Source organism: Hyperolius riggenbachi, chromosome 9 (assembly GCF_040937935.1).
Source record: "Hyperolius riggenbachi isolate aHypRig1 chromosome 9, aHypRig1.pri, whole genome shotgun sequence".
In the NCBI taxonomy this organism is placed as follows: domain Eukaryota; kingdom Metazoa; phylum Chordata; class Amphibia; order Anura; family Hyperoliidae; genus Hyperolius; species Hyperolius riggenbachi.
This window is the reverse complement of record NC_090654.1, coordinates 240,877,444-240,892,438: the sequence shown is the minus strand read 5'-3', so window position 1 is coordinate 240,892,438 and position 14,995 is coordinate 240,877,444. Positions and strand designations below refer to the sequence as shown.

Sequence of the window (14,995 nt, the reverse complement as noted above, 5' to 3'; positions counted from 1 at the left end):
TCTTTTTATAATGACAGGCTCTGTTTCAATGCTGCAGGATCAAGGGAAAGGGGGGGGGGGGGTCTCAGGGTTAAAAACGCAACTGACCTGATGTAATCGGGACTCAGGCTCTGCCCACCTCCTCGGGAACGCAGTCATGGTCATGTTTCTGAAGTTAGTCGAAGGTCTTTGGAAAATTCTGCCTGCATTGCTGCGACCCTCCCCCGGCTTGGAAGTCACCATTTAGGCAGCAGCTGCCGACTTACTGGCGTGGTCATAAGCGGTGAGGAATTGAAGCTGTATATGGGGATATAGCAATGGGATAAAGACAGGAGGGATTTATTACTTACTCATATCCCGGGGATCTACCCCTTGCAAAGGTCCATCAACTGCAAAAGCAGCAATTGTCACAAGAGCGGAGATTCTGCTAGTTTTGTGGACACTGCTGAGATCTCTTGTCAGCTGCTCCAGGGTAGCATCTGTCCAGCTGCAGCCTTCATAGATTGAAAAAGCAAAAAAAAAAACAAACAAACATATTTTGTAACGTAATCAGCAATGGGTCAAAGGTTCAGTAAGCCTGTACCTATTTAGTGAGGCGTCCTTGGGCAAGACTCCCTAACATTGCTACTGCCTATAGAGCATGCCTTAGTGGCTGCAGCTCAAGTGCTTTGAGTCCCCCAGAAGAAAAGCGCAATTTAAATGTTATGTGTCTTGTCTTGGCTTGCTTAACTACTGACAAAAACCCAAAGATAAGTGCACTTCCATAAATATGTATACGTCTTCATTTGTCCCCCACAGCCATACAGAAATGTTTATTACACTCCCTACGGATGACAAAAAACCTCTGGTTCTGACTTGCAGTGTGTTTATGGTGAAATTGAGCATGTAACTGTAGCAAAGGTAGTCGTGAGCAAATTATACACTTAGGAAACAATTGGAGAATGGAGATGCAGTCTTGATGAGCTGTTTTTTTTTCGGCATGGAGAGTTAAGGTGGGTACACACGTCAGATTAAAGTCTTTGGAAAATGAAAGATCACAGACCAATTTTACCCCCTTCCATGTAGTATGAGAGCCATACTCTACACAGTCTATTCTATGGAGCTGAACTCCCCATCAGATAAAAATCTTTGCAAGATGCTGCACACAAAGATGCTGTACACATTCAACAGATCAGTATCTGCAAAAGATCAATCCCTGCAAAAGATCCATTCCTGCAAAATGCATTCATAGTCTATGATATCTGCAGATCCTCATACACACCTTGTTGAATGGACATTCATCTGCAGATCAGACAATTATCTGCCGATCTGAAGATCCAACCTGGTGGATCTGATCCACAGATAATTGTCCATGAAACAAGGTGTGTATGAGGTCTGCAGATCTCATAGACTATGAATGCAGTTTGCAGGAACAGATCTTTTGCAGGAACAGATCTTTTGCAGATACTGATCTGTTGCATGTGTACAGCATCTTTGTGTGCAGCATCTTGCAAAGATTTTTTTCTGATGTGGAGTTCAGCTCCATAGAAAAGACTGTGTAGAGTATGGCTCTCATACTACATAAAAGGGGGTAAAATTGGTCTGTGATCTTTCATTTTCTAAAGACTTTTATCTGACGTGTGTACCCACCCTTACAGTGTTGGCTCCTGATAGCCAGAGTATTGGTTATGTTATTTGGGGATTCTGATGGTGTTTTTGTCAGCATACTCCCCATTGACTTTTACCAAACCCACTAATTGTAATTCCCCTTTCTGATTCCTAATCATAACCTCCACCAAACCTTTAACCCCTTCTTACTGCTCAACTCTTACCTCCTCACCCTAATCCTTACTTCCCCCATAAGGTTAACCCATTCTGATGTCTATTCTAAAATCTTATGCTTCTAGGGTGATAACCATGCCAGGGTTTAGGATGGACTGAGAAATGGAGAAATGTGTTTTTCTTGATGAGCCTCAGCTTTTCTGATTCAGTTTCATCAATTCATTTGAGCTGTGCCAAAAATGTGTGAGGACCTTAACCCTTGGCGTTCGACATCCCTGACTGATGCCAACCTCTCTCTACTCCATCCTTTAACACTAACCCTCCCGTTTTAACACCTATCTCCATCCAATAACCCTTAAGGTACGCATACATCTACCGATTTTGACAGCCAATTGACTAATAGACATATTTCTTACTGACCGAATCTGATTGGAGAGAGATCTGTTGGGCGCCATAAACTGCAGGCCAATTCCTGACCGATTCCAGAATGAAATCTTTCAGCAATTTGGCTTGTGATGCCGCCCCGTCTCCCTTGGCTGCTATCCCCCCTTTTATACATGTAACCCTCCCCCTGTGCACCTGCATTAATACTTTACCTTAACCAGGAATAGGAGTCTGGACACAGCAGCAAGTGGTAGAGAGGTAAAGTACTGAAGCAGGGAGGCAGCGGCCAGGAGGGTTCCATCGCGTTTGATTGGCCCAACATACTGCAGCATGTCTGATCGACTGGTCGATACATTTGACCAGTTTTGTCCTTAAATTGTTGATCGGGCATGCTTTTCGGAGCACCGATTCTGATTCGATCATGATTATCGAATCGGATGGTCGACTGGCCGCCAAATCTACACATGTATGGCCACCTTTAGTGATACTCTCCTTCCATTGTTTGCTTCAGCTTAAGAGTACTGACTTTGGCTTCAGCGTCCTAGCACCATTCAATAATTGTCTTATCGGGCAAACAAACAGGAGAAGGCACTGGATCTACCTGCTTACAGGAAGGACATTTTAGGTGTGCTGCAGCTTTTTTGTGACTACATATACTGTATAAGATCAGATAGGTATTGTGATGGAAAACAGAGGCGCCAAAAGGATAAAATCATTAATTAAAAAGTTTAAAAATTGCTTAGGAGGCAGTGGTGGACTTACCTCCTGCAAGCAGACACAACAAGCTGTGTATTCAAGACAGGGTATGTTTATTGGTACACTCCAGGGGTAATCGCAACACGTTTCGCAGGCCTAAGCCCGCTTCATCGGGCAATAAAGGATAGGCGTACACGACAGAAATTTGTCCGGGTAACACCTGGCACCTCAGATAGGTAGGTAGTTATTACTTACCAATCACCCAGGCACTCTTCCACTGAGAAAGAATGTTATGCAGGACGTAACTCTCATTCCATGGACCAGGCTGCACCTTCTTCAACTTGTTATCTGTTACGCAAGATGCATTTATAGATATTTCTTGTGTACTCCTTCCAAGATCATACACAACTGTGGGGCACATGTATAAAATAATGTAAATCTCAGTTTTAATGCAGCTGGTTTAAAGTATATGAGCCATTATGCTGGCTACACATGATGCATTTATTTCAGTCGACTTTCCACTCAATTCTCTTATCTTTTCTTATCAATTTCCATTTGATAAAGACAGGGAACACCAAGAGCCCCAATAGTGTAATTCGTACTGGACAAGGTGGCAATAAGTTTGTATTGCTAGATACTCACAAGTCAGGGTCACCAGCAGGCAACCACTGTAAAGGCAGGTGGGGAGATTGTCCTGACCCCACTCAGGATTAAGAAGTCGCTCTCTGTAGACAGGAAGAAAGGGTAGCAACCCTCCACCAAGGGTGGACTCAAAATTGTATACAATGAACAGAGGCGGCAAAAGTATAAGATTAGATTAAATGAGCTTAAAAAACAACTTAAATGGCAAAACTGAAGGAGGAAGTGGTGGTCTTACCTCCCTCAAGCAGACACGACAACGACTGCGATTCAGACAGTCAAACACATTTATTAGGAACTCCAAAAAGAAATGCAATGCGTTTCGCAGGTTCAACCCCGCTTCATCAGGCAATATAGGGAGGAGTATCAAACAATCTGCACAAGGATTCAAATTAAGCGCTTAATTTGAATCCTTGTGCAGATTGTTTGATACTCCTCCCTATATTGCCTGATGAAGCGGGGTTGAACCTGCGAAACGCGTTGCATTTCTTTTTGGAGTTCCTAATAAATTTGTTTGACTGTCTGAATCGCAGTCGTTGTCGTGTCTGCTTGAGGGAGGTAAGACCACCACTCCCTCCTTCAATTTTGCCATTTAAGTTGGTTTTTAAGCTCATTTAATCTAATCTTATACTTTTGGCGCCTCTGTTCATTGTATCCATTTGATAAAGAGCTAATTCAGCAACTGTAGGAGACCCTGCATGGGCGCCTCATGTACAGGGGTCATGACTGCCAGGCAACTGGTATTGCTTAAAGATGAACTCCAGTGAAAATAATGTAATAAAAAAAAGTACTTCATCTTTACAATAATTATGTATACATGTATAATTATGTATAAATGTATAATTATGTATAAATGATTTAGTCAGTGAGTGCCCATTGTAAAGTCTTTCCTCTCCCTGATTTACATTCTGACATTTATCAAATGGTGACATTTTTACTGCTGGCAGGTGATGTCACGGGAAGGAGATGCTGCTTGCTTTTTTGGCAGTTGGAAACAGCTTTAAACAGCTGTTAATTCCCACAATTCAACAAGGCTCCCACAGTGTGATGTCAGAACCATGGTCCTGACATCACTCTGTAGAAGGGGTTTCACTACAATATCAGCCATACAGAGCCCCCTGATGATCCGTTTGTGAAAAGGTAAAGCTTTCTCATGGGAAAGGGGGTATCAGCTACTGATTGGGATGAAGTTCAATTCTTGATTACGGTTTCTCTTTAAGTGTTCTCACTTGAGGAGATGAGCCTGGACTCTGTGTCTTTATTGTAATAAACAGTAATCCTGGTGCGTGTATGGTGCGTGTGGATGTATATTGCAGCACCCTTTAAAGTACTTGCTGATGATCTGACATGTATCACTTCTACCATCTTCCCTTTATATGGGTACACTGTTTCTCAGCACAGTCACAGAACTTAGGGTATCATTCATAAAGCATTTCCGCATGCGGAAATGCTTAACACCGGTGACTTTCCCGACCACTCAGCATAAGCCCCATTCATAAAGGCTCTTTCCGCATGAAAAGGTGACAGAGCGATACATTTCCGCCTTGTGCGGAGTTTTTCTAGATTAATCTAGAAAAAGTAACAAACACATCCATTCATAAAGATTAGAGCAAGCGGTATCCGGAAGGAAAATACCGCTTGCTCGACAGTAGCGATAGGCGGGCGGAATACATATAAATGAATGGGAGGGACCTCCCAAGCAGCATCAGACAGAGCAGCGCAGGGAGGGAATCGGGCAGCTTTTAAGTTTCCGCATGTCTTCCGCCACGCTGCCGCCAGCTTCCTCCAGAAAACCTCCGCACTTCTTCCGCAACAGGCAGACTTCTTTATGAATGCCCACCCAGAAGTCTTAATTACCGGTTGCGGAGAAGAACGGTGTTTTCCCGCACTACCGACAGCCTGTTTATGAATGATACCCTTAGTGTTTGAGCATCAGCAGCAGCAACAAGTACAACCAACCTGAATAAAGTTCTTTCTCACACTGATTCTCATTTGTGCAGACATATTTCCCAGCCTTGGGATCTATTGTATTTTGGAGCCACCTGGGAGGTATTTCTTCCACTTTTGTAGCCAATGGTACATATCCGGCAATGCTGAATGCAAAGAGACAGAGATTTCTAATTCATCAACTTTTATATATAGAATTTAGCCATCTGCCTAAGAACACTCTGGATCTGATTCAGTTACAGAAGTTAAAAAAAAGAAAAAAAAAAAAACTTGCTGGATGCAAATGAATCATCACCCTGCAATGCACAAAGTTTAACTGCTACTTAAAGCACACCTGAAGTGAAAATAAATGTATGAAATAATGAATTGTATGTGTAATACAGATAAGAAATAGAACAATAGTAGAAAAGAAAAGAGTCTCATATTGTTTTCCAGTACAGGAAGAGGTAAAAAAACTTTAGTCGTTAATTTATGCAAAAGAGCTTCTCTGAGCTTCTTTGACTGACTTCTTCTTCTCTGAGTTTTTCTGACTTCCGTGAGCTTCTCTGACCCAACTTGGGTCGAATACAGTCCTGTTTTCTAAAGAACTTAGACAACCAAGAAACTGAGAGACAGCCTGAGATAAAGTTTTACTGAAGGAACGTTCAAAGGGTCATTATTTCTGCTTTGTTTTATAGCTTAAAAGACGGGCCCATACGCAGTTGACGTTTTCACCTGAGTTTTCTCCTAGGTGATATTTTTACAACTTGTAAATAAAATGACTTTTACACCCTCAACAAGCAAACAAATACTCCAACTAATTTTGACAGGACTTTTTCATCTCACTTTTGGTACTTTTTCCTTTGCAAAGCGCTAACAAGTTAATTTTAATTTAATTCTCTATTGGTCCTGAGCTTTTAATAATCACTTCTATAGATACTTTGATTAGTGGTAATCATTAACAAGCTGCTCCCCATCCCCTTCTTGCACCTCTGACACTGTAGTTGCCATTGGCAGGTTTTGGTTTCCCGTATCAGTTGTTATGTATAGAGTGCTTGGGGGGGCCCCATTGTAAAACTTTCTTCGAGGCTCACAGCTCCTTAGCTACGCCACTGGATCCAAGCAGTGGGGTAGCTAAGAAGCTGTGGACCCCGGTGCAAGTTTAGCATTGGGGCCCCCCATGCGCTCTATACATAACAATTGATACGGCGCACCAAAACCAATCAAGGACAACCACAGTGTCAGAGGTGCAAGCAGGGGATGGGGAACTGTGTGTTAATGATTACTACTATTCATATCAACTATAGAAGTGAATATTATCAGCACAGGACCAATAAAGAGCTAATACTGTGTTTGAGGGATGGGCCCCCGGGGCCCCTCTAGCCCAAGGGCCCCGATGCGGTGGCTACCTCTGCACCCCCTATTGCTACTCCCCTGGATCCAAGTGGAATGTATTGTCGAATTGCTTTGACCCTGAACACTGCAGGGAGCCTCTTGCTTCTCATGCCTCCTCCTATCCACACTACAAGCTGTTCAGTCAAGCTGAAGTTTTACTTTATTTCAAAATGACTATTCGCTAAAATTCCTTTATTTATGTTTTAGATTTGTGCAGCTGATCAAACAATTTAAAACCGCCAAAAGCCTATTCAAACAAAATATGTACTCACTTGTAATAAGCAGAAAGTAGTGTTCCCGGTTTGCTGTCTTCCATAAGAACATGGTCATCCTGTAAATTTGTCTTTTCTAGGTCACTGCATGTCTTTAAGTCCTCCTCAGTCATGTGCTTCTCTCTAATGAGCTGTGTGGACATAGGCAAGCCATAGTGTTGACAGAACCTTTCTTTGCCTTCCATAGGTCCTTCTTGATGAGCCAATAGCCACTGGGCAGTAGTCTTTGTCAACATTGTTAAAATAACTTCCTTCTTATTGACGTTCAGCTTGTCCGAGTCACAAATAAGACTCCTTCTAAACTCCTTGTGCTCACCTGGACCAGATACATTTGTTAAAAATGCTTTTGGTTTCATTTTGTCTACACAGATGGTCGAAGAACATAGATATGTTGCATCATTTTGTTGTGTTTTCTTCCATATCCCATTCTTAAATGCAGAACAACTTCTTGATTTGACATCTTTGGTTGGTATAAAGGGTTTTAGATGACATATCCCATGCTGCTTCGGTCGTGTTCTTGAAAAGCTCTTGCACTTTGTTTGGGGAGTGGTATGTGAAATGTTGTAGATACTTTTTGAATCCCATTCTTTGTAGGATAGACTAGAGAGGCCTCTGTCCTTTACTACCTCTTTGGAAAAATGAAGGTCTTCAGCTATGCTTTGAATGTATTTTGCTTGACATTGTAGGGAATGCTGTTTGGAAGGACAGTAGGCTGAAGTAGGTAATGAGACAGAATGAAGGTAATGAGATACATGTTGTCGTGTGCTTGACAGTCTTTGTGATGGTTTTAGACAAAACACCATCTGCTGAGAGTAGCTGGTAGAAAGCTCCATCGTGATCTAGAGATATAATGAAAAAAAAAATAGATTGCTTTGATAAATTTCGTGATGAACATTTATTTTGTGATCAGGCATTCTGATTTTTTTCTGTATTAATTCTACAGAAATCCTATATAAATGTTCTATACCTTTTAAGGCCCATTTCCCACTTACCCTGATTTAGTGTGTTGTGGTGCTCTCACCTGCCGCAGCTTGTCACAGTGGCCATTAGTCTCCATGAGGCTGGGCACACTACCCCCGATGCAAGGGAAGTGCTTCAGACGATGCACAGGCGATGCAGATTTTGCAGTGTGTTGCTGAGTGGAATGCTGTACTGCTTGGTGCGGGTGCGCAATTGCATTGGAGTCAATAGCACCACAACAATCTATTTAGATTGTTGCAGTAGTGGTGCGGTGCAGATATACCAATAGGTAGGTAGTTATTACCGTAGTTTTTGGACTATAAAGACACTTCAGACCATTACACGCATCAGGTTTAGAGGACAAAAACCAGGGGGAAAATATATACTAAAACCCGGTGTATCCGTGGTGAAGAGGCATCTTGTGGATTATGCCCTTTGTACCTCATGCCCCCTTGTACCTTTTTGTGTCTCCCTGTGTCCTCCTCTGCCCCCCTAGTGTCTCCCTGTGTCCCCATGTGTCTGCCTCTATCCTCCTCTATGCCTCTTTGTGTCCTCCGTTTGTCTCCCTGTGTCCTCCTCTGCATGGGCACAGTACAGGGAGTCCCTGACATTGCAGCGGGTTGGAGGTTCATGTTAGCAGGCATTCAAAAGTCAGGAACTCTCTGCATTTGGACTATAAGACGCAGTGACTATTCAACACACACACTTTTAGGAAAAAGTGAGTCTTATAGTCCAAAAAATACAGTACTTAACAATTACACAGGCACAGGCACTCTTCCACTGAGATAGAATATTATGCAGGACATAAAGCCCCATACACACGCTCAACAGAAGTCTTTTATGCAGCACAATTATCAAACAACTATTGTTGTGGAACAAGTAGAAACAACCAGAAAAAGTTGATTGCTATTGTTCCCAGCATTCGATTTTCTGTTAGATTTAAGGCTTGTACACACGCTCTACTTAGGGAACGACGGGTCCGTCAGACCCTCCCGCTGGGTGGGCGTTCTGCCGACAGTAGTGTGTGTGTACAGTCTGTCAGGCAGACTGATAAGGCTGTTTCTGAATGATCCGCTCAGTGAATCGTTCAGAAACAGCCTTATCAGTCTGCCGAGTCGGTGCCGTCATACTGTACACGCGCACTAGCGGAGAAACAGCCTTATCCGTCTAACCCGTGAGTAAACAGAGGCGCCAGCAGGGTAAAAACAATCGTTGAACGTTTTAAAATATGCTGGGAGGTAGTGGTGGACTTACCACCAAAAGCAGACTAGACAACTGTCTGACATAAATAAATAAATAAATACTTTATTGGTACCCCAATAGATGCAACACGTTTCGCAGGACAAGGCCCGCTTCATCAGGCAATAGATAAAAACCAAGATGTATTGGATCTAGCTGTTGAGGACCCTTATTCCGGAGGGCCTCAATAAACAACTGGAAAAAATACACTAACTCATCAACATTTCCTATCTGTTTTTTATTTCGGTCGCTCTCTTTTAAAATAATTCCCTTCCTGCCTTATCCGAGGGCCTTGAGTCAATTACTCACATGGTGTTACCAAAATACAGTCTACCTATCACACTCACTCCATCAATTCCATACACTGCATACAACACATATGCAACATATTTATAAGACATGCTGTTCCAAATGTATATACATAAAAAATTATTCCTTGCATGTTATGCGGCTTATTGCAACAATGTATTTCTGTGCCTTTGTCTACAGTTTGTCCCCTATCTATTGCCTGATGAAGCGGGCCTTGTCCTGCGAAACGCGTTGCATCTATTGGGGTACCAATAAAGTATTTATTTATTTATTTATGCCAGACAGTTGCCTAGTCTGCTTTTGGAGGTAAGTCCACCACTACCTCCCAGCATATTTTAAAACTTGTAATGATTGTTTTTACCCTGCTGGCGCCTCTGTTTACTCACGAGTTTACTAGTGTCCACCCTTGGTGGAAAGGGGACCCACCCCTAACTTTCTTCTCCTATCTACAGAGAGCAACATCTTAACCCTGAGTGAGGACAGGTCTAATCTCCTCACCTGCCTACACAGTGGTTGCCTTAGCGGTGACCCTGACTTGTGAGTATAAACTTCTCACATTACACTGTACCAACTTACCCTCTGCATACTACACTATATTGGGCTCTCAGGGCCCTTTTCCACCAGCGCGTTTGCGCTGGCTGAATCGCAAAGTCGCAAACCGCTAGCGATTTTACAATCGCTACGGTTTGCTTTTTAACATAGGAATCGCGGTAGGTCATTTCCACTACCGCGATTCGTTTTTTACCCGAATGCGAACGCGCGGCGGATCGATATTTGCCGCGATTTTGCTATGCAGTGCATAGCATAGCAAAATCGCGGCCGCAAAACGTCGGCGAATCGCCGGTTTTGCAATTCAGCAATCGCTAGCATTCAGCGTGAACGCTAGCGACTGCAGGTGGAAAAGGGCCCTCAGTGTCTCCTTCTTAGCCTTATCAGTCTGCCTGACAGACTGTACACACGCACTACTGTCTCTGGAACCCCCGCCCAGCAGGAGGGTGTGACGGACCCGTCTTTCATTGCCGTAGTGCAACTTTACCTGCCAGATAGATCATTTCCAACATGTGGAAATTATCTATCTGCCTAGCAATTAGGCATTGTTCTACTCAGCAGGAGACAACCAGAAGACAATGCACCAGAGATAATGACCAGTCTCTATCAGTACTTTATGCTTGGCATACACGGCTCGTTTGTGTGCCGGAATCGAGCTGCTGGCTCGATCCCGGCGCGTCCCTGCTCGTCCCCGCGGGCACTTCCTTATCTGCACTTCGTTTCTTCCATTGTCCGCCGCGGGGATCGAGCGCGGTATCGATCCGGCGCGGTGATCGGACACACTGAATATTATCAATTGAGGATTGATAATAAAAAACGAGCCGTGTATGCCCAGCATTACAGAAAAATTTAACAGAGAATTGTATGGTGTGTACTAGGCAATAAGGGCCAGAGTTAGGACATACAAATACAGGTGATAAAGTGTATTTGCGGAAAAAGCTTTATGCTGGGCATAGACGGTGCGTTTTTTTTAATCAATCGAGCTGCTGATGGCTAGATTGATAATTTCCGACGTGTCCGATTAGTATTGGGCGAACACCTAGATGTTCGGGTTCGCGAACGTTCGCCGAACATCGCCACGATGTTCAGGTGTTCGCGCCGAACTCCAAACATAATGGAAGTCAATGGGGACCTGAACTTTCGTGCTTTGTAAAGCTTCCTTACATGCTACATACCCCAAATTTGCAGGGTATGTGCACCTTGGGAGTGGGTACAAGAGGAAAAAAAATATTTGAAAAAGAGCTTATAGTTTTTGAGAAAATTGATTGTAACGTTTCAAAGGAAAAACTGTCTTTTAAATGTGGAAAATGTCATGTTTCTTTGCACAGGTAACATGCTTTTTGTCGCCATGCAGTCATAAATGTAATACAGAGAAGAGGTTCCAGAAAAAGGGACTGGTAACGCTAACCCAGCAGCAGCACACGTGATGGAACAGGAGGAGGGCGGCGCAGGAGGAGAAGGCCACGCTTTGAGACACAACCCAGGCCTTGCATGAGGACAAGAAGCATGCGGATAGCAATGCTTTTTGCCGCCATGCAGTCATAAATGTAATAAAGATGAGAGGTTCAATAAACAGGGACCGGAAACGCTAACCCAGCAGCAGCAGCAGCAGCACACGTGATGGAACAGGAGGAGGCGCAGGAGGAGAAGGCCACGCTTTTTGAGACACAGCATCCCAGGCCTTGCATGAGGACAAATAGCGTGCGGATATAGCAATGCTTTTTGCCGCCATGCAGTCATAAATGTAATAAAGATGAGAGGTTCAATAAACAGGGACCGGAAACGCTAACCCAGCAGCAGCAGCAGCAGCACACGTGAGGGAACAGGAGGAGCCGCAGGAGGAGAAGGCCACGCTTTTTGAGACACAACATCCCAGGCCTTGCATGAGGACAAATAGCGTGCGGATATAGCAATGCTTTTTTCCGCCATGCAGTCATAAATGTAATAAAGATGAGAGGTTCAATAAACAGGGACCGGAAACGCTAACCCAGCAGCAGCAGCAGCAGCACACGTGATGGAACAGGAGGAGGCGCAGGAGGAGAAGGCCACGCTTTTTGAGACACAGCATCCCAGGCCTTGCATGAGGACAAATAGCGTGCGGATATAGCAATGCTTTTTGCCGCCATGCAGTCATAAATGTAATAAAGATGAGAGGTTCAATAAACAGGGACCGGAAACGCTAACCCAGCAGCAGCAGCAGCAGCACACGTGAGGGAACAGGAGGAGCCGCAGGAGGAGAAGGCCACGCTTTTTGAGACACAACATCCCAGGCCTTGCATGAGGACAAATAGCGTGCGGATATAGCAATGCTTTTTTCCGCCATGCAGTCATAAATGTAATAAAGATGAGAGGTTCAATAAACAGGGACCGGAAACGCTAACCCAGCAGCAGCAGCAGCAGCACACGTGATGGAACAGGAGGAGGCGCAGGAGGAGAAGGCCACGCTTTTTGAGACACAGCATCCCAGGCCTTGCATGAGGACAAATAGCGTGCGGATATAGCAATGCTTTTTGCCGCCATGCAGTCATAAATGTAATAAAGATGAGAGGTTCAATAAACAGGGACTGGAAACGCTAACCCAGCAGCAGCAGCAGCAGCACACGTGATGGAACAGGAGGAGGCGCAGGAGGAGAAGGCCACGCTTTTTGAGACACAGCATCCCAGGCCTTGCATGAGGACAAATAGCGTGCGGATATAGCAATGCTTTTTGCCACCATGCAGTCATAAATGTAATAAAGATGAGAGGTTCAATAAACAGGGACCGGAAACGCTAACCCAGCAGCAGCAGCAGCAGCACACGTGATAGAACAGGAGGCGGCGCAGGAGGAGAAGGCCACGCTTTTTGAGACACAGCATCCCAGGCCTTGCATGAGGACAAATAGCGTGCGGATATAGCAATGGTTTTTGCCGCCATGCAGTCATAAATGTAATAAAGATGAGAGGTTTAATAAACAGGGATCGGAAACGCTAACCCAGCAGCAGCAGCAGCACACGTGATGGAACAGGAGGAGGCGCAGGAGGAGAAGGCCACGCTTTTTGAGACACAGCATCCCAGGCCTTGCATGAGGACAAATAGCGTGCGGATATAGCAATGCTTTTTGCCGCCATGCAGTCATAAATGTAATAAAGATGAGAGGTTCAATAAACAGGGGCCGGAAACGCTAACCCATCACAGATGGTCATTGTTCATGTTACTTGGTTGGGGTCCAGGAGTGTTGCGTAGTCGTTTCCAATCCAGGATTGATTCATTTTAATTTGAGTCAGACGGTCTGCATTTTCTGTGGAGAGGCGGATACGCCGATCTGTGACGATGCCTCCGGCAGCACTGAAACAGCGTTCCGACATAACGCTGGCTGCCGGGCAAGCCAGCACCTCTATTGCGTACATTGCCAGTTCGTGCCAGGTGTCTAGCTTCGATACCCAATAGTTGAAGGGTGCAGATGGATTGTTCAACACAGCTACGCCATCTGACATGTAGTCCTTGACCATCTTCTCCAGGCGATCGGTGTTGGAGGTGGATCTGCACGCTTGCTGTTCTGTGGGCTGCTGCTGCATGGGTGTCATAAAATTTTTCCACTCCAAGGACACTGCCGATACCATTCCCTTTTGGGCACTAGCTGCGGCTTGTGTTGTTTGCTGCCCTCCTGGTCGTCCTGGGTTTGCGGAAGTCAGTCTGTCGGCGTACAACTGGCTAGAGGAGGGGGAGGATGTCAATCTCCTCTCTAAAGTCTCCACAAGGGCCTGCTGGTATTCTTCCATTTTGACCTGTCTGACTCTTTCTTCAAGCAGTTTTGGAACATTGTGTTTGTACCGTGGATCCAGAAGGGTATAAACCCAGTAATTGGTGTTGTCCAGAATGCGCACAATGCGTGGGTCGCGTTCAATGCAGTCTAGCATGAATTGAGCCATGTGTGCCAGAGTCCTGCCAGAATCCTCATCATCCTCTTGTGAGCGTTGTGATAGTTGTTGTGATGCATCATAGTCGTCACCTTCTTCCTGGTCTGCTTCTGCTGACCATTCGCGCTGAATTGTGGAACGTGCACCGCTCTGGCCCTCGTCAGTGGTGGCAGGAAATTCCTGCTCCAACTCCAGCTGTTCCTCCTCCTCTTCTTCGTCATAGCTGCTGGGGCCAGCGTTTCCTGATGCGGATGGCCTGATGTTGGTACCATCACGCTGATCGTTTTTTCCTTCAGATTCCCCCAGTTGCATCATGACAGCTGTTTCCTTGATTTTCAACATTGACCTCTTCAGTAAACACAGCAGTGGTATGGTAATGCTGACTGAAGAGTTGTCACTGCTCACAAGCAACGTGGATTGCTCAAAATTTTGGAGGACTTGGCAGAGGTCCAACATGTTGGCCCAATCGGATCCACAGAAGCTTGGCAGCTGTCCGGATGCGCCTCGGTACTGCGCCGTCATGTACTGGACCACTGCACTCTTCTGCTCGCAAAAGCGGGCTAGCATGTGCAGCGTAGAATTCCAGCGCGTAGGGACATCACACAGCAAGCGATGGTGGGGGAGATTGAAGCGCTCCTGCATCTTGGCGAGTGCCCCTGAAGCAGTACTGGAATTTTTGCAATGTTTGGCCACTCGTCGCACCTTCAACAGAAGATCGGCCACGCCTGGGTATGTCCTCAGGAACCGCTGAACTACTAGGTTCATCACGTGCGCCAGGCAAGGGATGTGTGTCAGCTTAGCCAACCTTAAAGCGTGAATGAGATTACTCCCATTATCACACACAACCATGCCCGGTTTCAGGTCCAGCGGTGCCAGCCACAAATCCGTCTGTTCCTTTATTCCCCTCCAAATTTCCTCCCCTGTGTGCTGCTTATCCCCAAGACAGATCAGCTTCAGCAACGCTTGCTGATGCATGCCAACAGCTGTGC

General features: G+C 45.1%; 1 protein-coding gene across 5 annotated transcripts in view; it reads right to left on the bottom strand.

Annotated features, from left to right (window-relative positions):
* HEATR4 (HEAT repeat containing 4) overlaps window positions 1-14,995 on the bottom strand; it is a 198,856-nt gene that overhangs the window by 33,148 nt on the left and 150,713 nt on the right. For all 5 annotated transcript variants that reach the window (XM_068254208.1, XM_068254205.1, XM_068254209.1 and 2 more), the window contains 4 exons: window positions 7,053-7,891; window positions 5,419-5,552; window positions 3,076-3,228; window positions 330-473 (listed from right to left, as the gene is read on the bottom strand). In XM_068254208.1, the coding sequence (XP_068110309.1) occupies window positions 330-473; window positions 3,076-3,228; window positions 5,419-5,552; window positions 7,053-7,885 (1,264 nt within the window). In that variant the 5' untranslated portion in view covers window positions 7,886-7,891. The remainder of the gene's footprint in view (window positions 1-329; window positions 474-3,075; window positions 3,229-5,418; window positions 5,553-7,052; window positions 7,892-14,995) is intronic.